At 58.5% G+C, this 22,396-nt stretch overlaps 2 protein-coding genes across 3 annotated transcripts; both read left to right on the top strand.

The window, feature by feature from the left end:
• Positions 1-1,724: 1,724 nt before the first annotated feature.
• Positions 1,725-21,851, top strand: LOC120318313 (acid-sensing ion channel 1-like). Of its 2 annotated transcripts, XM_039365748.1 has the most exons (11): positions 1,725-2,467; positions 14,856-15,006; positions 15,342-15,469; positions 15,632-15,782; positions 17,367-17,423; positions 17,517-17,670; positions 18,511-18,602; positions 20,350-20,429; positions 20,698-20,769; positions 21,315-21,358; positions 21,518-21,851. In XM_039365748.1, the coding sequence occupies exons 1-11, from the start codon at positions 1,937-1,939 to the stop codon at positions 21,600-21,602; spliced, it is 1,545 nt and encodes a 514-aa protein (XP_039221682.1). In that variant the 5' UTR covers positions 1,725-1,936; the 3' UTR covers positions 21,603-21,851. The 2 variants fall into 2 exon arrangements, with proteins under 2 accessions (XP_039221682.1, XP_039221684.1); XM_039365750.1 differs by lacking the exon at positions 21,315-21,358.
• LOC120318314 (acid-sensing ion channel 3-like) lies at positions 7,550-8,382 on the top strand. The gene has a single exon (XM_039365751.1). The coding sequence runs from the start codon at positions 7,744-7,746 to the stop codon at positions 8,107-8,109; it is 366 nt and encodes a 121-aa protein (XP_039221685.1). The 5' UTR covers positions 7,550-7,743; the 3' UTR covers positions 8,110-8,382.
• Positions 21,852-22,396: the final 545 nt, after the last annotated feature.

The following is a 22,396-nucleotide window of genomic DNA, read 5'->3' as shown; positions in this document are numbered from 1 at the left end:
GTCCGTGCGCCCCTCTCCAGGCTGATTCAGGGGGGCGCCGCTGAGAGACGGGGGGTCCGTGCGAGACGGGGGGTCCGTGCGCCCCTCCCCAGGCTGACTCGGGGGGGGCTCAGAATCAGTGCAAAGGAAAAAGAAGGGGGGTCCGTGCGCCCCTCCCCAGGCTGACTCGGGGGGGGGGCTGAGAATCAGTGCAAAGGAAAAAGAAGGGGGGTCCGTGCGCCCCTCTCCAGGCTGATTCAGGGGGGCGCCGCTGAGAGACGGGGGGTCCGTGCGCCCCTCCCCAGGCTGACTCGGGGGGGGGGGGCTGAGAATCAGTGCAAAGGAAAAAGAAGAAGGGGGGGGGTCCGTGCGCCCCTCCCCAGGCTGAGTCGGGGGCCGGCTGAGGATCGGGGCGAGGCTGAAAGAAGCGGGGGGGCCGTGCGCCCCTCTCCAGGCTGATTCAGGGGGGCGCCGCTGAGAGACGGGGGGTCCGTGCGCCCCTCCCCAGGCTGACTCGGGGGGGGGGCTGAGAATCAGTGCAAAGGAAAAAGAAGGGGGGTCCGTGCGCCCCTCCCCAGGCTGAGTCGGGGGCCGGCTGAGGATCGGGGTGAGGCTGAAAGAAGCGGGGGGCCGTGCGCCCCTCTCCAGGCTGATTCAGGGGGGCGCCGCTGAGAGACGGGGGTCCGTGCGCCCCTCCCCAGGCTGACTCGGGGGGGGGGCTGAGAATCAGTGCAAAGGAAAAAGAAGGGGGGTCCGTGCGCCCCTCCCCAGGCTGAGTCGGGGGCCGGCTGAGGATCGGGGTGAGGCTGAAAGAAGCGGGGGGCCGTGCGCCCCTCTCCAGGCTGATTCAGGGGGGCGCCGCTGAGAGAAGGGGGGTCCGTGCGCCCCTCCCCAGGCTGAGTCGGGGGGCGGCTGAGGATCGGGGTGCTGCTGAGAGAAGGGGGGGCCGTGCACCCCTCCTCAGGCTGAGTCGGGGGGCCGGCTGAGGATCGGGGCGAGGCTGAAAGAAGCGGGGGAACCGTGCGCCCCTCTCCAGGCTGATTCAGGGGGGCGCCGCTGAGAGAAGGGGGGTCCGTGCCCCCCTCCCCAGGCTGAGTGGGGGGGGCGGCTGAGGATCGGGGTGCTGCTGAGAGAAGGGGGGCCGTGCACCCCTCTCCAGGCTGATTCAGGGGCGTGCCGCTGAGAGAAGGGGGGTCCGTGCGCCCCTCCCCAGGCTGAGTCAGGGGGGTGGCTGAGGATCGGGGTGCTGCTGAGAGAAGGGGGGCCGTGCACCCCTCTCCAGGCTGATTCAGGGGCGCGCCGCTGAGAGAAGGGGGGTCCGTGCGCCCCTCCCCAGGCTGAGTCAGGGGGGTGGCTGAGGATCGGGGCGCCGCTGAGAGAAGGGGGGCCGTGCGCCCCTCCCCAGCCTGAGTCGGGGGGGGGACTGAGGATCGGGGCGAGGCTGAGAGAAGCGGGGGGGGCGTGCGCCCCTCTCCAGGCTGATTCAGGGGCGCGCTGCTGAGAGAAGGGGGGTCCGTGCGCCCCTCCCCAGGCTTTCGGGGAGCGGCTGAGAATCGGGGCGCCGCTGAGAGAAGGGGGCCTTGCGCCCTTCCCCAAGCTGATTCAGGGGGTTGGCTGGGGGGGGGGCACCGCTGACAGAAGGGGGTCTGTGCGTCCCGAGCCAGGCTGAGTCAGGGGTAGGTGGGGGAGCTGAGTAAGTCTGACAAGGGGGTCCATGCACCCCGAGTTAGGCTGAGTTGCGGGGTGGTTGGGGGAGCGAAGGTCCTTGCCCCCCAAGCCGGGCTAAGTCGGGGGGCACCTGGAGGATCAGGGCACTGCTGCGAGAAGGCCCTCCCCAGGCTGAATTTGGGGGTGCGGATGGGTGTTCGGGGCACCACTGAGAGAAGGGGGCCCGACTGAGCCAGGCGGGCATCTGGAGGAGCAAAAGAGGGGTGCGTGCGCCCCGAGAGAGGCCGGCATGGAAGGGGGCCGCCTGTCCAGCCTGCAGGTCTTCGCGGTCTCCTCCTCCCTGCACGGCGTGAGCCACATCTTCGCCTACGGCTCGCTCTCCCTGCGCCGCGGCCTCTGGGCCCTCTTCGTCCTGGGCTCGCTGGCCCTGCTGGCGCTGGTGTGCGCCGAGCGCGTCGGCTACTTCTTCCGGTACCCGCACGTCACCAAGCTGGACGAGGTGGCCGTCGCCAACCTCACCTTCCCGGCCGTCACCCTCTGCAACCTGAACGGCTTCCGCTTCTCCAAACTGAGCCGCAACGACCTCTACCACGCCGGGGCTCTGCTGGCCCTGCTGGACGCCCGCCACGAGGTCAGCGGCACCCACTTGGCTGACCCGGAGACCCTGGCCGCTCTGCGGGACAAGGCCAACTTCCGGGGCTTCAAGGCGGGCCCCTTCGACATGGCCGAGTTCTACGACCGGACGGGCCACGACCTGGCCGAGATGCTCTGGCACTGCAGCTTTCGGGGGATCGACTGCAGCGCCCGCAACTTCTCAGTGGTGAGTCTGGGGGTGACGAGGGCCCAGGACGGAAGAACGGGGACGGTGGGCTGGAAAGGGGGAGAACAATTTTGCAACCACCGTGGCGCCCCGAATCCAGGTAGCTCGGCGAGACATTCCTTCAGTCTTGCCCCGTTTGACGCACGTCCTCGCCACCTTTGTGAAGGGGATGGTGACGGTGGTCAAATCGGTCGCACGGTCGTTAAGCGAATCGGGCTTCCCCTCCCCTCCCCTTTGACTTTCCTCCTCAACTGCGACCGTCGTAAATGCGAGTCGGTGGTCTAAGCGCCAGGATGCACATCACCGGACCTGCGGGGGATTCTACCAACGGTCGTCAAGGTGTGTGGGGGCGAAAAACGGGTCCCTTTTTTTTCAGCGGCGTTGTAACTTTGAGTGGTCACTAAGCAAACCGTCGTAAGTCGAGGATGGCCTGTATTCACCGGCTCTGGGCTGCTGGGCGGAGGGTTTTTCAGGCTGAGCTGCAGAGAGAAAAATGGGGCGGGGGAAGAATTAGGGGAGGAGGGGGCTGCCAGGGGGAGGAGGAGGGCAGCTGTCCGGAAGCCTTTGTGAGGTCACCAGGAAGGAGGGGAGGAGCCTAGCTGGGCCAGAAGCCCCTCCCCCCAACCAGGAATGAGCGCATTCTCCCTGAGGTGGAGGAGTGGATTTGAGGGGGGGGTGGGCTGCTTTCCCCAGCCAATGGAGATGCTATGGAGCGCTGGACCAATCAGGAGAGGGGAGGGGGGGCAGCAGGGCCCCCCACCCTCAGGCCTCGTCAGTGGGTAGGAGACCCTTGGGGGCCAAGGCCTGGAGGGAGACTACTCCCTTTCTGCCCTTGTCTAAAATGGTCTGGGGGGTCTCCTGCTGGAGCAGGGGGCTGGACTAGATGACCTCCGGGGTCCCTTCCAACTCTGTTATTCTGTAATACTGTAAGGGTCTCCTGCTCGAGCAGGGGGTTGGGCTAGATGACCTCCGAGGTCCCTTCCAAGTCTTATTCTATGGTTCTGTTAGGGTCTCCTGCTCGAGCAACAGGGGGCTGGACTAGATGACCTCGAGGTCCCTTCCAACTCTGTTATTCGGTAATTCTGTAAGAGTCTCCTGCTGGAGCAAGGGGTTGGACTAGGTGACCTCCAGGGTCCCTTCCAGCTCTTCATTCTATGATTCTGTCAGGGTCTCCTGCTCGAGCAACAGGGGGCTGGGCTAGATGACCTCCCAGGTCCCTTCCGGCTGTTATTCTGATTGATGGATGGATTGAAATGGTCTAGGGCAAGGGGTAGGCCACCTTGGCTCTTTTATGACTCGTGGACTTCAACTCCCAGAATTCCTGAGCCAGCATGGGGGAACTATGGCCCCCTCATGACTGGTGGACGTCAACTCCCAGAATCCCTGAGCCAGCCTGGCTCAGCTTGGAAACCTCTCCCTTTCCCTTCAGCATGGCTGGCTCAGGAATTCTGGGAGTTGAAGTCCACCAGTCATCAAAGAGCCCAGGTGGCCTACCCCTGGTCTAGGGTCTCCTGCTCGAGCAGCAGGGGGCTGGACTAGATGACCTCCCGGGTTCCCTTCCAGCTCTCTTCTGATTCTGATCCCCAGATTCTTTTTTTACCTCCCTCCACCCGTCGTCGGACCCCCTCCTCTTCCCAGGGCTCCGGCCCCAAAGGCTCCTTGGGGGGGGTGTGGGGTGGAGGGGGGGTCACCCCTCTGAACCCCCCCCAGCTCAACCCCTTGGGCTGGACTGCCCCCCCCCAGCAGGCCGGAGGGAGCCCCTGTTTTAACTGCAGGGGGGTCTCGGGCTGCCCCCTACGCGAAGGGGGGCTCCCTCTGTCTGGGACACACACACACACACACACACACAAACACACAAAAGGCTTTTCCGTTTTGCCTTGCCCCCCCTCTTTCGGGGGGGGTATCTATGCTCAAATCGGAAAGGGGGCAGATGGCAAGGGTGGGGGGTCTCCCTTTTAGGGGGGTCTCTCTCTTTGGGGGGGGTCTCCCTTTGGGAGCTGTGGTGGGGGCACTTACAAAGCGGGATGAGCTGAAGAGGGTTGAGGCAGCCGTCAATCCAGAGAAGGATCTAGGGGAGGGGGTTTAAGGGAGGGTCCACTCTTTCAAAGAGGTGGGGGCTCTTGGCTCCTCGGCACTTGGGACGCCCCCCCCCCTTGGTTGCAGAGATGGAGCGTGCCCCTCCCCGTCTCAAGCCAACCATGGTTTCTTCCCAGAGAGACCCAAGGCTTGGGCTGGAGGGAGGGGGAGGATTCGAACGCGAGCCTCCAGCCGCGGGAGCAGTCTACCCCTCTTTCCCAGGAGGCTCGGGGCACCACCACCAGGCACCTGTTTTTGTCTTGAGGGCCGGGAGCCGGCCACACCTCCCGCCGCCCCTTGCCGGCCGGGGTTGCGGGCGCCTCTCGAACTCGCATCCAGGCCGGGACGGGAGACTCTTCCGGGCCTGCTCCCCTCCTCGGATTCCACCCCACCCCACCCCCGCCTCTTTGGTCCATCTGCTCTTCTGGGGCTGGTCGGTTGTCATGGTGATCTTCCCATCTCTCCGGAGGGCGGAGGCGGCGGGAGACGGTTGCTATGGCGGCATCTCCAGCGGGGAAGGGCCTTCCTGCCCTCCCCCTTTGGGGCCATCTCCCACCCATGAATCCTCCTGGGGGGGGAGCTGGGAAGGAACCTGGCTCCTCCCTCTTCACGGGAGCTCCTCCTCCTCCTCCTCCCACACTCGCTGGCATTGATGATGTTCCCTAGTTGGGTCACGAGACGTCTGCAAGAAGACAGCCAAACTCAGAGAACACCTCTTTGATCCTCCTCCTCCCACACTCCCCTCCCTTGTCGCACTGATGATATTCCCTAGTTGGGTCACGAGACGTCGGCAAGAAAACAGCCAATCTGAGGGAACAGCCTCGGCGCAGCCTCGCCCCATTTTGGGCCCCGAGGCACGGCGCCGGGCCATTTTCGCACCCCCGCGTTCTGGCAAGCGGCCCGTTGATGCTCTTCGAGATGCGGCATCGGCCTCTTTTCCGCACCTTAATTGCGTCCCATTTTTGCACCCCGGGGCGTGGCGGCATCCTGTGCTTGTGCCCCAAGGCGCGGCAGCAGTCCGTTTTTGCGCGGTGTGGCATCCTGCGCGCGCGTGCGCAGCTCCATGTGCACAAACGGAGGCCGCCCAGGTGGCCTCTTCCGCTGCCCGGTTCTGAACGGGCTGTGGACCGGTCGCGGGCCGCGGGTCGGGGCTTGTGGACCCCTGCACGATCCAATCGAAAGCATAAAGTAATCTCTCTCCGTGATGTATCCTTCGGCGTATAGCACGCCGAGCGACGGAATCGGCCGAGCGTCCTCGCAACTCGGTGGCCGTGATCGTTTACGGCCGAGGCGACGACAGCCTCCAAACCGAGGCCGTTTATCACTTCGCCCGCCAGAGAATAAGGATCTCCTGCTCGAGCAACAGGGGGTTGGACTAGATGACCTCCCAGGTCCCTTCCAACTCTGTTATTCTGTAAGAGTCTTCTGCTCGAGTAGGGGGTTGGACTAGGTGACCTCTGAGGTCCCTTCCAACTCTATTCTGATTGATTGAAATGGTGTAGGGTCTCCTTGCGTGAGCCAGGGGTTGGGCTAGATGACCTCCGAAGTCCCAACTCTTATTCTATGGTTCTGTAAGGGTCTCCTGCTCGAGCAGCAGGGGGCTGGACTAGATGACCTCCGAGGCCCCTGCCAACTCCGTTATTCTGTAATGCTGCAAGGGTCTCCTGCTCAAGCAGGGGGTTGGGCTAGATGACCTCCGAAGTCCCTTGAAAGTCTTATTCTATGGTTCAGTAAGGGTCTCCTGTTCGAGCAGCAGGGGGTTGGACTAGATGACCTCCGAGGTCCCTTCCAACTCTGTTATTCTGTAAGAGTCTTCTGCTTGAGTAGGGGGTTGGACTAGGTGACCTCTGAGGCCCCTTCCAACTCTATTCTGATTGATTGAAATGGTGTAGGGTCTCCTTGCGTGAGCCAGGGGTTGGGCTAGATGACCTCCGAAGTCCCAAGTCTTATTCTACTGTTCTGTAAGGGTCTCCTACTCAAGCAGCAGGGGGCTGGACTAGATGACCTCTGAGGCCCCTGCCAACTCCGTTATTCTGTAATTCTGCAAGGGACTAATAATCTCTCTCCGTGATGTATCCTTCGGCGTATAGCACGCCGAGCGACGGGTCGGCCGAGCGTCCTCGCAACTCGGCGGCCGTGATCATTTACGGCCGAGGCGCCGACAGCCCCCAAACGGAGGCCGTTTATCACTTCGCCCGCCCCATTGGGACTCGGGTGTTGGTCTGACTGCTTTGTCGTCAGTCTGGCACATCCAGTTCGCACCCAAGGCAGGACAGTGAGCCAGCTGGGGGATCCGATGCATCCTCCTCCCTCTGTAGCATGTCAGGCTCCTTGAGATCTAGCGTGATGCCCTAGCCACTAGAAAAAGTGTCTCCGGGGAGCAGGGGAAATTATAAGGAACTAAATTTGACCTTCCGGTTTTTCTTTGAAGAGCTTTTGGCTTCTCATCCCAGAGGCTTCTTCAGCTCTGACTGGATGGTGGGGAATGGTTTATCCTCCTTGCAGACCGCTGGTCATTTGCATTATTTTAGAGAGGCGTTGAGGCCACTTGGAGATTAATCTGTGTCCTTGTGGGACTTCCTTATTATTCTTTGAAGGTGTTTCCCTTCCCATCCCGAGAGGCTTCTTCAGCTCTGACTGGATGGTGGGGAATGGAAGGATTTATCCTCCTTGTAGACCGCTGGTCATGTGCATTATTTTAGAGAGGCGTTGAAGCCACTTGGAGATTTATCTGTGTCCTCCTCGGACTTCCTTATTATTCTTTGAAGGCGTTTCCCTTCCCATCCTGAGAAGCTTCTTCAGCTCTGACTGGATGGTGAGGAATGGAAGGATTTATCCTCCTTGCAGACCGCTGGTCATTTGTCTCCTTTCGGAGAGTCGTTGAGGCCACGGATGTTTATCTGTGTCCTCGTGGGAACTTCTTATTATTCTTTGCAGACGTTTCGCTTCTCGTCCAAGAAGCTTCTTCAGCTCTGACCGGATCTTGGGGGAATGGGAGGATTTATACTCCTTGCCACTTCCCTTCCCTTCTCTAGTTGCTCCCACCTGACCCAGGGGGGGGGCATGTCTGGATTACAGGCCAGGCCCCTCCCTCCGCCAGGACCAGCGTCACCGGACTCCAGCTTTGACACACGATCCTCCAGGCGCAGCGGAGCGCCGTGGCAGCCCCCAGCAGCCGAAAGCAGAGCCAGCCGACGGTGATGGAGTCTCCGGAGGCGGAGGCGGCCCCCAACCTGGTGGCCTTTGCCGGCAGGTGTACCTTGCACGGCATCCGCCACGTCTTCCTGGCGGGGCCCCTGACGCCGCGCCGCACGGCCTGGGCCGCGGCTGTCCTGGCCGCCCTGGGGATCGTCCTGTACCAGGTGGCCGAGCGGATTCAGCATTACGCCGCGTACAGCCACGTCACGGCGCTGGAGGAGGAAGAGGGCCGACGGCTGACCTTCCCGGCCGTCACGTTCTGCAATGTCAACTGGGTCCGGCGCTCCCGGCTGACCCCCAGCGACCTGCACTGGGCGGGTCGAGAGCTGCTGGGCGTGGAGCGGTCTGACCACCCGGCGTACGACTGAGCGATGGGTTGGCCCGACCCCGAGGCCCCCCGTGCCGTCCCCAGCAGGAGCTTCAACACTCGGGAATTCGTGGAGCGCACGGGCCACGCCTTGGAGGACATGCTTCTGCGATGCCGCTTCGGGAACCGGGTCTGTGGCGCCGGGAACTTCAGCCCTGTGAGTGCTCCTGGCTTCCGCTCCGGGGCCACCCCTTGGCTGCAGAGCAACCCCTCCCCCTATTGTTTCGGGCCTCCGTGCCAGGTGGCTGGCGCTGCTGTGCCCCGCTTTAGCCATGGGGAGTCAGTCACCCCGGCACACCGCTGGGATGGGAAGCCCACCGCGAGAGTCTCAGAGGGCCCGTGGGCCCGTCCTGTCCCCGCGGCGGACGAGGCCGAATTCCCGACATGGGAATTCTGAACCTGGCCCTCCCCTTGACAGCAGGGGTGGGAGGAGCTGGCTGGCTAACCCCAGCCCCCCCCCCCACGGACCTGGCTCTGAACGAGACCCTCTAGGGGGGGGCGGGGAGAAAATTGGAGGGCCAGGTGCCCAGAAACCTGAAGGAACGGCGCACGGGGTAAGGCAGAGGGGGGAAGCATTTTACACAAGCACCCACGCAGGTGCGCTCGCACACGGGGCCGCAAGCATGCAGGCGACGCAAATGAGGCATGATACTCGCTACCCCTGCCCCGTTCTGGCGCACGGCGCCCTGTTCCTGCACCCTGAAGCGCAGCGTTGGCCCGTTTTCACGCAGTGAGGTGCGGCGTCCCGTTTTGGGGTCCTGAGGCGTGGCGTTGACCCAGGTTTTTTTTTTTACCCTGCAGTGCGGCGGTGTCCCAATTTTGCACCCTGCAACAAGGGGGTGTCCTGTTTTGCACCCCGAGATGTGCAGTATCCCCTTTTTGTACCCCGAGATGCGGCGGTGGTCCGTTTTTGCACCGTGAGGCACACGGCATCTCGTTTTTGCACCCAGAGGTGTGGCAATGTCCGATTTTTGATCCCCAAGGCACGCAGCATCCCGTTTTTGTGCCCCGAGGCACGCGGCATCCCGTTTTTGCACCCCGAGGCACACGGCGTCCCGTTTTTGCACCCCGAGGCACACGGCGTCCCGTTTTTGCACCCCGAGGCATGGCAGTGTCCCGTCTTTGCACCGCAAGGCAGAGCGTCCTGTTTTTGCGCCCTGCACTACGGCGCTAGCACAAGTGGTGTGTGTGTGTGTGCATGCACTGGCTAGCTTGTCCTGTGGCCCAGTGGCCGGCAGCCCACGGCCCACTCCCCGACCGCGGCCCAATGGTTGGGGACCCCTGTGGTAAGGGTCCATTGGGTGGCTTCCGTGCTACCCTGGTGCCAATTCCTTTGTTGGGAGGCAGCGCCCAGCATGCAGGGGGGGCATGGCAGTCTCCTTCTCCAGGTTAGCTCCCGAACAAGGGGGGGGGCAGCAGCCCCGGTGAAGCTCAGCGCCCCGAATTGTGCTACTCTTCCCCAGCCCTCCTCCTCTTCCAGTGCCCTGTTGCTCTGGATGCCGGGCGAGGTGGAGGGGGGGGGATAAGAGGGTCTGTAGGGATGCCAAGAGGTGGTGGCAGGGGGTGGGCCGCTGGTAGTGACAGCTGCTGCTGCTCCAGCCCTTCCTCCTGTCGGCTCCCGAAGGGCACTCCGGTTACACCCAGGTGCTACGTCAGCCGTATCTGGAAGAGGCGTCCACCACGCTAGCACAATTTGAACCCACCAGCTGAGATGATGGCTATTGGGTGGTATGGCTCTGCCTCAATTGGGGGGCTGGGTCTACAGACAGGAGGGGGAAAGGGGCGAGAAGGGAACCCCGAGGCCGTCTAGCCTGTCCCTTCCGTGTCTCCTCTGTCAACTGACCCTTGATTTTGAGGAGCCGCAGAAGAGTTGAAACCGCCCACAGGGCAGAAACACCAGAATCTGCTAGCCAGGTGCACCCCTTCACACACACACACACACACACACACACACACACACACACGCACGCACGCACACATCCCCAAGAAGTGGGGGGGGGTGAAGAAGGGAATCCATGAGACGCCTGCTGAAGGACTGGCCTTTTTTTGCGACTGTTGGCAACTTGACCTCCAGCTGTGTCCGCCGAATGCGACAGCGTCTTGAACAGTGGTTCTCAACCTTTTTAATGCCGTGACCCCCAACTGGTCGTACGTCGAGAACTACTCCACTGGTCGTAAGTCGAGGACTACTCAAGTGGTGCAGCCCCGTTTGCAGACTGGGACTTTTGGCGGGCTCAGCCGGGCAGAGACAGCCTGGACCATTCCTATTGGCTTTGGAAAGCCAATAGAATGAGACTCTGTTCAAGAGAGTCTCTTCTATTGGCTTTCCAAAGCCAATAGAATAAAAGGGAGTAGCCCAGCTAAGGAAAGGGGGGGGGGGAAATGGCGGACTGCGTTGTTTGGTGACCCCCGTGAAATGGTTGTTCAACCCCAAATGGGGTCCCGACCCACAGGTGGAGAACCGCTGGTCTTGAAGGACAATTCTTCAAAAAAAAGGGGGGGGAGGGAATGGATCCAGGAAACGACAGACCTATCAGCCTGACCTCAATACCTGGGAAGATTCTGGGAAAGGTAATCAAGCAACGAATCAACAAACACCTAGAGGCAAACAAAGTCATCTCGAAAAGCCAACGTGGGTTGGTCAAACACAGCTCACGCCAGACGAATCTTATCGCATTCTTCGACCAAATGACAAAATTGGTGGACCGGAGGAACGCGGTGGATCTAATTTACGTGGACATCAGCAAGGCATTCCATAAAGTAGATCACAACCTACTACTCGATGAGATAGAAAAATGTGGGCTAGACGGCATCACCACCAGACGGATCCGTAGATGGACGACCGACCGTACTCGGCGTGTGGTCCTCAATGGTACCCCGTCTACGCGGAGGGAAGTGTGTAGTGGGGTGCCCCAGGGCTCTGTTCTGGGCCCAGTACTCTTCAACATCTTCATCAATGACTTGGATGAAGGGATAGATGGGGAACTCATCAAATTTTCAGACGACACCAAGCTGGCAGGAATAGCCAACACTCCAGAAGACAGGCTTCAGATACAGGAGGATCTGGAACGACTCGAACACTGGGCGCTATCTAACAAAATGAAATTCAAGGGTGAAAAAAGCAAGGTTCTACATTTAGGCGAGAAAAACCACACATACAGGTATAGTATAGGGCACAGGTCGGCAACCTGCGGCTCCGGAGCCGCATGCGGCTCTTTGAGCCTTCCCCTGTGGCTCCCAGCCTCCTCTGCCTTTGCAGAGAGAGACAGAGAGAGGCAATTGCGCTTCCTTGCTTCTCTCTCTCTCTCTCTCTCTGTGTGTGTGTGTGTGTGTGTGTGTGTGTGTGTGTAAAAGAGAGTGCACTCACAGTGTTCTCCGAGGAGCTGAAAAGCTTACTGGGCAGAGCCCCTCCCTTTGCTGCGTCTCTGCAGGAAGCAGGAAGCAGGAAGGGCAGGAGAGAGCTAGCTAGCCCAGCTAGGCTGACTCAGGAATTCTGGGAGTTGAAGTCCATGAGTCATAAAAGAGACGAGGTTGCCTACCCCGGAGGTTGTTGGACAACAGCTTGAAGCTTGCCAGGTGAGCAGCAGATAGGAGGGGGAGGAGAGAGAGAGAGAGAGAGAGAGAGAGAGAGGAGAGAGAGAGAGAGTGGGGAAGAGGAGTGGCAGACCAAGGGCAGATAGAGAGGGAGGGAGAGAGAGACCCTTTTGACATCTAAAATGAAGATAACACTGCATATATCCTTTTTTTACCTGTGTGTGTATGTAATTTTATTCTCTTAAAGCATTCTCTTGGTGATCATTGTTTTAATAGTATGGATATTCCCAAGAGTCATATTTTTACTTTTATTTTTAATGTGTATATGTGTGTCTGTGTGTCTGTGTGTCTGTGTGTGTATATATATATATATATATACACATATACACATACACATACACACACACACATACACATACACACACCTATAATAAAGGTAAAAAAAGGATATATGCAGTGTTATCTTCATTTTAGATATCAAAAGGGTTTTGCGGCTCCCACTGTTTTGTTTTTGGTGGGAAACGGGTCCAAGTGGCTCTTTGAGTGTTTTGGGTTGCCTACCCCTGGTATAGGGGGAACCTCGCCCAAGAGTAGCAATTGTGAGAGGCATCTTGGAGTCCTAGTGGACCATCCCTTAAATATGAGTCAGCCATGGGCTGCAGCTGCCCAAAAAGGCCAACACAGTCAGTCCTAGGCTACATTAACAGAGGGACAGAATCAAGATCACGTGAAGTGTTACTACCACTTTGCAAGGCCTTGGTAAGGCCACGCTTGGAATACGGCGTCCGGCTTTGGTCCCCACGGTGTCAAAAAGATGGTGAGAGCTGAGACTCTAGAAAGAGTACAGAGAAGAGCAACAAAGAGGATCAGGGGACTGGAGGCTAAAACATATAAGGAAAGGCTGCTGGAATTGGGTATGTCTAGTTTAACAAAGAGAAGGACGAGGGGGGACACGATAGCAGTGTTCCAATATCTCAGGGGCTGCCCCAAAGAAGAGGCAGTCAAGCTATTCTCCAAAGCGACGGAATGCAGGAAAAGAAGCAATGGATGGAAACTAACCAACCTAAAGCTAAAGAGAAACTTCCTGACAGAACAATTAACCAGTGGAACAACCTGCCTCCAGAAGCTGTGGATGCTCCAACACTGGAAGTTTTTAAGAAGAGACTGGACAGCCATTTGTCTCAAGTGCTATAGGGTGTCCTGCCTGAGCAGGGGGTTGGACTACATGACTTCCAAGGTCCTTTCCAACTTTATTATTATTATTAATAGATGGATAGATGGTGGATTAATAATAATAATAGTAATAATAGTAATAATAACAATAAAGTTGGAAGGTACCTTGGAGGTCATCTAGTCCAACCCCCTGCTCAGGCAGGAAACCCTACACCATTTCGGACAAATGGCTGTCCAGTCTCTTCTTAAAAACTTCCAGTGCTGGAGCATTTACTGCTTCTGGAGGCAGGTGGTTCCACTGGTTAATTGTTCTCACAGTCAGATAGATATCCATTTGTCTGAAGTGGTGTTGGATGTTGGACTAGATGACCTCCAAGGTCCCTTCCAACATTATTATTATTATGATAGATAGATAGATAGATAGATAGATAGATAGATAGATAGATAGATAGAGACAGACAGACAGACAGACAGACAGACAGACATTTGTCTGAAGTGGTATAGGATGTCCTGCCTGAACGGGGTTGGACTAGATGACCTCCAAGGTCCCTTCCAACATTATTATTATTATTATTATTATTTAGATAGATAGATAGATAGATAGATAGATAGATAGATAGATAGATAGATAGATAGAGACAGACAGACAGACAGACAGACAGACAGACAGACAGACATTTGTCTGAAGTGGTATAGGATGTCCTGCCTGAGCAGGGGGTTGGACTAGATGACCTCCAAGGTCCCTTCCAACTTTATTATTATTGTGCAAAGCACCGGGACTTCCGGGGAAGAAGGGGAGCGAAAGGGGAACAACTGCGATGGAACGAAGACCGGGCAAGCGGACCAATTCTTTGGCGTTCCTCTCCGGACAAGGACGGCGTGGAGGGCGCGCCAGACCGTTGCTCCTGACGAAAAGGCCGGAAGGTGTCGGGCTGAGAGCAGGGGTTCCAACCTATTGGCCACAACCCACGACCGGTCGATGGCCTGTTCCCAACCGGACCCCGTGAATGGCTGGCTGGCGCGCGCCCGCGTGAATGCGTCCGCAGCCCCGGTCACGTGAGGGTCACGGGCCTTCGTGGACTTGCTCCCGAGGTGATTAGTTTCTAAAATTACTATTATTATTATTATTGTTTTTAATAAATATTCTTCTCATTTCCTATTTTGACAAAGCAGTGCTTAATAGACAACGCGTTGACTGGGTCCATTAGTAATTCCGTGGTACATAATAAGCGTCAAACTAAATCCAACATTACATCATCCGACACCTCCTCTCCTGGTTAATCAATATTTTTTTCCTCATTAAGCAAACAGAATTCTTATTGTTATTAATCGATAGTCATAATAAAGTTGGAAGGGACCTTGGAGGTCATCTAGTCCAACCCCCTGCTCAGGCAGGAGACCCTACACCATTTCAAACAAAATGGCGGTCCAGTCTCTTCTTAAAAACTTCCAGTGTTGGAGCATCCGCCGCTTCTGGAGGCAGGTGGTTCCACTGGTTAATTGTTCTCACTGTCAGGAAGTTTCTCCGTAGTTCTAGGTTGCTTCTCTCCTTGATTAGTTTCCTTCCATCCGTTGCTTCTTGTCCTGCCTTCAGGGGCTTTGGAAAATAGCTTAATTCCCTCTTCTTTTTTGGCAGCTACAGCACTGTGCCACTAACGTTATGCAAAATGTAAAAATAATATAACCTCGGTCCAGAAAGTTAAACAAACGAATTTGTTATGGAATACGTGATCCCCAGCTCATGTTCATATACGGTTGACGGTTGGCCTTGATGACCGTTTTCGAATCGTATCAGTGATATCAGTTTCAAACACGAGCATCACGGGCCTGGCTCGCGAGAAGGTGATTCGTTTCCAAAATGAGTTGTACTTGTGACGAAGGGGCAGGTCCCGGCCTTGTCGATTTCTTTCGTTCTTTTTAATTCCATTCTTATTCTGTCTCTTTTCATTCCCTCCGTCTCTTTCTCTCCTCCTCCCTCTTTCCCTTCCTCCCTGATTCCCCTCCATGGGTCTGACTCTCCCTCCCTCCGCTGCCCCGCAGAGCTACACCCGCCTGGGCAAGTGTTACACCTTCAACTCGGGCGCCGCCGGCTACGAGCTGCTGACCACGGTCAAGGGCGGGACGGGCAACGGCCTGGAGCTGATGCTGAACATCCAACAGGACGAGTACCTGCCCGTCTGGGGGGACACCGGTGAGCGCTCTGGATCCCTCCCTCCCTCCTGGGACCCGTGTGGCCCTACTGCCCGGAGGGCGCCGGAGTTTCATCCCGCCCCTGCCAGGAGGGGCTGCGAGGGAAGGTCTGCAAATGGGGAGGGGTCTTCCTCCCTCGCTCGCTAAACACCAGGGTCTCCGGAGTGGGCTTCGGGGATAGTGGGCCCAGCAGCCACCCTGCTCCCGGACGGAGGAAGAGCATCGGCAGCCAGGCCCAGGAAGTAGCCAGGAGGGGCTGGGCCCGGGAGGGGAGGATGGGTCCCCTGTGTCTCCCCCTTGACCCAGGGGAGCCCCCCCTCCCTCTATGCCTCGCAGACGAGACCTCCTACGAGGCCGGCGTGAAGGTGCAGATCCACAGCCAGAGCGAGCCCCCGTCCATCGACCAGCTGGGCTTCGGAGTGGCCCCCGGATTCCAGACCTTCGTCTCTTGCCAGGAGCAGAGGGTATTGACTCGCTCGATGACCCCGGTGGGACCCGGATGGTGGGGCAGCCTTCCCAGCAGGACCAGATCCGCCCCCTCCCCGAATCTGGGATCTGTGTGTGATCCGGGGACTCCGGGGTCCTCCTCCGGGGTGGGCTGACCCTCGCCCTGCTATCGCCCGCAGCTCTTCTACCTGCCGGCCCCCTGGGGGGACTGCCAGGCCACCCCCGCCGTGTCGGCGTTCTTCCCCAACTACAGCGCAGCCGCCTGCCGCCTCGACTGTGAGACGCGCTACCTGGCCGAGAACTGCAACTGCCGCATGGTGCATATGCCAGGTCAGGGTGGGGGGGTGAGGTGGGGGCTGAGCTGAGTCTAATCCCTTCTCGGAATAAGAGCGGGAAGGGACCCTGAAGGTTCTCTAGTCCAGCCAGGAAACCCTACAGCAGTTGAGACAAGACACGCCTCTTCTTGAAAACCTCCAGTGATGGAGCATCCGCCGCTTCTAGTGGCAAGCCGTTCCACTGGTTAATTGTCCTCGATTCCAGTTTGCTTCTCTCCTTGATGCGTTTCTACCCGTTGTTTCTCGTCCTGGGGCTTTGGAGAAGAGGTGGACCCCCCCAGTCTTCTTTGGGGCAGCCCCTCAAAGACCGGAATGCCGCTATCAGGTTCCCCCCCCCCCAGTCCTTCTTTTCTCCAGACTGGACATTCCCAATTCCTGCAACTGTCCTTCGTATGTTTTTGTCTCCGGGCTTTTAGTTCATGGGTGTCGCACTGCCAGCCCCTGGGCTGGATGCGTCACGCCGAAAGGGCGCCCGCCGCAGCTCCAGCAATGGGAGCAAAGTCTCAATATGAGAGGTAGGGGGGAGGAGAGTGGGAGAAAGATAGATATATATATATATAGGGGGGGGAGAGAAAGATGGAGAGAGAGAGAGAGAGTTTGGGCATCTGTTCAGAAGAAGTTTGAGAGAGAAAGATGGAGAGAGGAGAGAGGAGAGAGATGGAAAGAGATGGAGAGGATATATATATATGTTTTCTGAGGTTTTCGCGGGTGTTTGTATGTAGGTCCTTGGTTATTCGGGTTTTCTCCCGTGTCAAATTGGAAGTGTCTTGGTGACGTTTTGACAAAGTCCCATTCGTCATCTTCAGGCTGGTGTTTTCGGCTTCATGCTTCTAGGAGCAATGTGTGATTGTAGCTGTTTCTTCCTTTTAACTGCCAGTGGGGGTATTAACTGATTGGGTGGGAGCTTGGCTGTGTTCTGATTGGGTGGAGGTGTGTTCTGATTGGTTAGGGCTTGGCTGTGCTCTGATTGGATGGAGGGTTGGCTGTGCTCTGATTGGATGGGGGAGTGTTCTGTTTGGGTGAGGGCTTTGTTGTGCTCGGGTTAGTCTGAGTTGCAGGGGACTTTGAGATGATGAGCTGCACTGCTGTTGTTTGTCTTCGCATTAGTGGTCGTGCCTCATCTTCATGGTGGGTGTCAATTTGCTTCATGTATGATTGGAGAGGTTTAAAGTGGCTAATGATGCAGCTGTGGTCTGGCTTCTGGTTTGTGGTCATGCCTCATCATCGGTGTGGGTTTGGGTTTGCTTTTTGGGTGGATGTGTGGTGGTGACATCCTGTGTGGTTTTTGTGAGTGTGGGTCTGGTTTCATTCTTTGTGTTAGGAACTCGTTTGTCAATAAGGGCGGGTTTCCAAAATCTCAACCTCTTTTTTGTGATGTGGGGGACCAACATTGGATGCAGGCATTCCAGGAAGTGGCCTTCTTCCCGAGGCTTTACAAAGTGGTGCTAATAACCTCCTGCGGTTTTCATTCCACGCCTCGGTGATAGCTTTTTTGGCTAACATGGCCGGCTCCCATTGAAGGGATCCGTCCACTAGGCTTCTCACCCCACCCCTTGATCTCTGCTCTTCCCCCGGACAGGCAACGCCAACGTCTGCAGCCCGGAGCAGTACAAGGAATGTGCGGACCCCGCCCTGGGTGAGCCGGAAACCTCTCCTCGCCTTCTGGGGACGGGGAGGCTGTGGGGTGGGTGCTTGTTGCGAGCAACTCTGCTCTCCCCCTTTGCTCCAGAGTTCTTGGTGGAGAAGGACAACAACTTCTGCTCCTGCCTGATGCCCTGTGAGGCGGTGCGCTACAACAAGGAGCTCTCCGTGGTCAAGATCCCCAGCAAGGCCTCCGCCAAGTATCTCGCCCGGAAGTACAATCGGAGCGAGCAGTACATTGCGTGAGTGGCCCCGCCCTGTGTATCCACGCGCACAAGGGATTGAGCCCCACGCCCGTCATCCCTGCTGCTGTCCCGCCACGGACCTGCTCGGCCCACCAAGGCTCGGGGCACAGACCAAAGAGAAACCCACTACAGCAAGGATCCCCAACCTCTGGGCTGCAGCCCACTACCGGGACGCAGAAGTAGGCATCTTCACTGACGTCGGCAGCGGGAAAGCGCCTGTGCGTGCCTGCTGCTCGGGCAAATGCAGCTGCACACATACATCCCCTACTCGCTCAAATGGAGCTACACACACATGCCTGCTGCTCACGCAAGTGGAGCTGCACATGTATGCTCACCTCTTGTGCAAGGGGAGCTGCATGTGCTTGCTGCTCGTGCAAATACCTGCACATGCATGTCGGCTGCTTGCGCAAATGCAGCTGCACATGTGCAAATGGAGCTGCAGATGTGTGCCTGCCGCTTGCGTAAATGCAGCTACACACATGTGCCTGCCGCTCGCACGAGTGGAGCTGCACCACTCGCGCCAATGGAGCTACACACACATCCACCCCTCGCTCAAATGGAGCTGCACACACGTGCCTGCCGCTCGCGCGAATGGAGCTGCACACTCGTGCCTGCCGCTCACACAAGTGGATCTGCATCACTTGTGCAACTGGAGCTACAAATGCGTGCCCACCGCTCGCGTCAACCTATCCCCTCTCTCCCCTCCCTGTTCCGCGAGCCGGAGAGGGTTGGGGGGACTCTCCGCTCCGGCACGGAAGGACGACTCCCAAGGAATGCTGGGGGTGGCCCCCTGCCCTCTGCCAACACGGCGGGTGACCCTCTGCCCTCGGTCCCCAGGGAGAACCTGCTGGTGCTGGACATCTTCTTTGAAGCCCTGAACTACGAGACCATCGAGCAGAAGAAGGCCTACGAGGTGGCCGGCCTGCTGGGTGAGTGGCCGAGGAGCTGGACCGCCGCTGTCCGGCTTTGGCGCGCGGGGGGGGGATCTTCAACCTGTGGCTGGCTGAGCCGATGCGCAAGACCCCGTGGGTCTCCCTCCTGGCAGATTTTGGCCAGGCCCGGCCTCACAAGGGTCTCCCCCGGCCCGTTTCCCAGTTGTCCTCCTCCGCAGCTATCTGCTGCGCTCCTGGAAAGAGGCCCTGTTCCTGCTTTGCCGGGGGGGGGGGTCCAAAGCCTTTGCCCCCCCATCTCATACCCTGCGGGTTCTGACCCGCCTCCATCAGAAGACCGAAATGACCTTCAGCTTAAATTTCTCAGGGCAGTTAAATCAAGGGTGGGGTCGTTTCCCCCCCCTCCCCTCAAAGAGCAGAGCTGCCTTAAAGCGGAGCGGCGAAACGGACGCAGTAGGACAGGAGCACTGAGGGCGCTGCCTCGTTGGGTGACGAAAGGTCGGCAAGGAAGCCACGCGGCGCCGAGAGCCCCGAGGACCCCACAGTCCTCCTCCCCCTCCCTTCTAGCACTGATGATGTTCCGTAGTTGGGTCGTGAAACGTCTCCAAGAAAATCACCCAGCTCAGAGAGCACCAGGGACCCCACAGTCCTTTCCCCCCCTCCTCCTTCCTTCTAGCACTGATGATGTTCCCTAGTTGGGTCATGAAATGTCTGCAAGAAAACCACCCAGCTCAGAGAGCACCAAGGATCCCATCTGTCGTTGTCTTCCTCTCCTCCTCCTCCTCCTCCTCCTCCTCTTCTTCTTCTTCCTCTTCCTCTTCTTCTTCTTCTTCCTCCTCCTCCTCTTCCAATACTGATGATGTTCCCTAGTTGGGTCGTGAAACGTCTCCAAGAAAACCACCCAGCTCAGAGAGCACCAGGGACCCCACAGTCCTTTCCCTCCTCCTCCTCCTCCTCCTCCTCCTCCTCCCTTCTAGCACTGATGATGTTCCCTAGTTGGGTCACAAGACGTCTGCAAGGAAACCGCCCAGCTCAGAGAGCACCAAGACCCTCCAGTGCTTCTTCCTCCTCCTCACACTGATGATGTTCCCTAGTTGGGTCATGAAACGTCTGCAAGGAAACAGCCAAGCTCCTCCTTCTTCTTCTTCCTCCTCCTCCTCCTCTGTTTCTTCTTCTTCTTCTTCTTCTTCTTCTTCTTCTTCTTCTTCTTTTCTTCTTCTTCTTCTTCTTCTTCTTTCTTCTCCTTCTTCTTCCTCTTCCTCCTCCAGTACTGATGATACAACGCCATCTCAGGGTGGGTGGAGCCAGGGCCAACATCCCAGGAAACGCTACCAAGGCTGGGGGCTGCTTTCACCCTCCAAAACTAACCCCCCCCTCCTCAAAGCTCCAGCTTAGCAATTGGAAGGATACGTTCTGCACGTGGGCAGCCTACGGGGAAACTGAGGTCTGGGCTCAGCGCGTCCGCGACGTCCCGGCCTGAGATTGGAGCCTTAATGCAGGGGTCTCCAAACTCCTGGGTCCGTGGACCGGTAGCAGGCCGCGGCACGCCAGCAACCGGTCCGCACAAACAAAGCCCCATCCATGGAGTGGGGGACGGGCAGCACACAAAACCGTGCGCCCTCCGGTCCGCGGAAAACCCTCCCTCCACGGAAGCGGTCCCTGGTGCCCAAAAGGTTGGCGGCCTCTGCATTAAGGGGTGACCCTCAACGTTGGCAGGAGGGACACGGCAGCCGGCGCCAAGGGAGGGTGCCGACGCTCTTGACGGGGCCCCGCTTTGCCTTTCCAGGGGACATTGGGGGCCAAATGGGCCTGTTCATTGGGGCCAGCCTGCTCACCCTTCTGGAGATCTTTGACTACCTGTATGAGGCAAGTGGCACCAGGGGTGGGGCGGCGTGGCCCTCTTCCCGACTCCCGAACGCAGCGGGCAGTGCCCGGGCACAGCCGGCTGCAAGTGCCAAGCGCCCTCTTGTTCCGGCCCTTCTTCTTCCTGCCTGGAAAAGAAGTAGGGGCGGAGGACCTGGTCCCACCTGCTCCGGGATGGGCTTTGGGGTCCTCCGTGCCCACCTGAGCCTGGCACCGTGCCCTCCCCCCCCCCGCACGGCTTCTGCCAGCCCTTTCTCCTCTTCCCGGCCAGGTGCTGCGCGACAAGCTCTCCAGTTACTACCAGGGCCGGAAGGAGGCCCAGCACAGCAACAGCGACAACCTGGTAGGCGACACCCCACCTCCTGCTCTGCCCCCCCACACAACCTGGCCACTGAACCCCCCCCTCCCTCCTCCTGATAACCAGCAGGGAGCTTGGGACACAATTGGCAGCATCAGGGAGGTTTTGGGGGGGGCGGCATCCATGAAGTTCTTCCAGAGCCATTGTGCGCGTGATCCGAAACGCCCCGCTTTAGAGGGTCCCCATCAGCATTGGGGGTGTGTGGCATCCATGAAGTTCTTCCAGAGGCGTTGTGCGCGTGATCCGAAACACCCTGCTTTAGAGAGCCCCCAGCAGCATCAGGGAGGCTTGGGGGGGTGGCATCCATGAAGTTCTTCCAGAGGCGTTGTGCGCGAGCTCCGAAACGCCCTCGCCCCGCTTTTTTTTTCACCGCCCGTGTCCTCCGGCAGTGCCCCCCTGCCGCGGGGTCTCGCCTCATTGCCGTTTCTCCGTCCCCGCCCCTCCCTTTCTCTCCCCCCCTCCCCACTTTCACCCCATCGCCGCCCCTCTTCTCTCCCTCCTGCTTCCATTTGGCATCTCACCTGCGCCAGGAGTACGTGGACCTCCCCCGTGGTCAGCTGCCCCCTCCGCCCAGGTAGCGGTCTTCTCCCCCTCACCTCTCCCTCCCCCTCCTGGTCCCCAGCCCCGGAGGGAGGAAAGGGAGGGGCGGACCGAAGCCAGGGAGAGCACCGCGACCCCCCCGCCCGCCCGACTCCCCTAACTCCCCTCTTTTTCTCTCCCCCCTCCATCGCAGAGCGCCTGCCATCCGCTGCGCGGCCACTCGGACAGCATCGTGGTCAGCTACCCCACGGGTGGGCTACCTCGTCACACCACTCTAACCGGCTCCGAGGAGTTTGCCTGCTGAAGACCCCCGAACACCCGAGGACAGACCCCTAGCCGGCTCCGGGACAGCCGCCTGCAGGAAGGAGGGGCTGCGGGGAAGACACCCCTGGCATCGTCGCAGGTGGAAGCCCACCTGGCACTCGCGGGGAGACGGCTGGACTCCGGGGTTCCTCGGTGGCCCCGGATGCCTCCTCCCCGCTATCTGACTGCTGTGTTTGTCTGTCATTAAAGAGTCTCCTTGGGAACAGAGCGTGTTCTTGTCCGAAAGACGTTAAATGGGGCAGAGGAAGCTCTAGGACAGTGGTTCTCAACCTGTGGGGTCGGGACTCCATTTGGGATCGAACGGCCATTTCACGGGGGTCGCCAAACAACGCAGTCCGCCATTTTTTTCCCCCTTTTCCTTAGCTGTGCTACTCCCTTTTATTCTATTGGCTTTTGAAAGCCAATAGAATGGACTCTCTTGAACAGAGTCTAATTCTATTGGCTTTCCAAAGCCAATAGGAATTGTCCAGGCTGTCTCTGCCCTGCTGAGCCCGCCAAAAGTCCCAGTCTGCAAACGGCGCTACACCCGTTGAGTAGTCCTCGACTTACGACTGGTTGAGTAGTCCTCGACTTACGACCGGTTGAGTAGTCCTCGACTTACGACCGGTTGGGGGTCGCGGCAGTAAAAAGGTTGAGAACCACTGCTCTAGGAAGAGAAGCCCCCGGGGAGCGAGTGGATGGGGATCCCTGCCTCCCCCCCACTTGCACTTCAGGCCTGGTGAGCCAAGGGGGGAGGGGGAAACAAGGG

This window comes from Crotalus tigris, unplaced genomic scaffold (genome assembly GCF_016545835.1).
Source record: "Crotalus tigris isolate CLP2741 ecotype Arizona unplaced genomic scaffold, ASM1654583v1 scf7180000020177.261782, whole genome shotgun sequence".
NCBI classification, from domain to species: domain Eukaryota; kingdom Metazoa; phylum Chordata; class Lepidosauria; order Squamata; family Viperidae; genus Crotalus; species Crotalus tigris.
The sequence above is the reverse complement of the archived record's forward strand: the minus strand, read 5'-3'. Positions and strand labels throughout refer to the sequence as shown.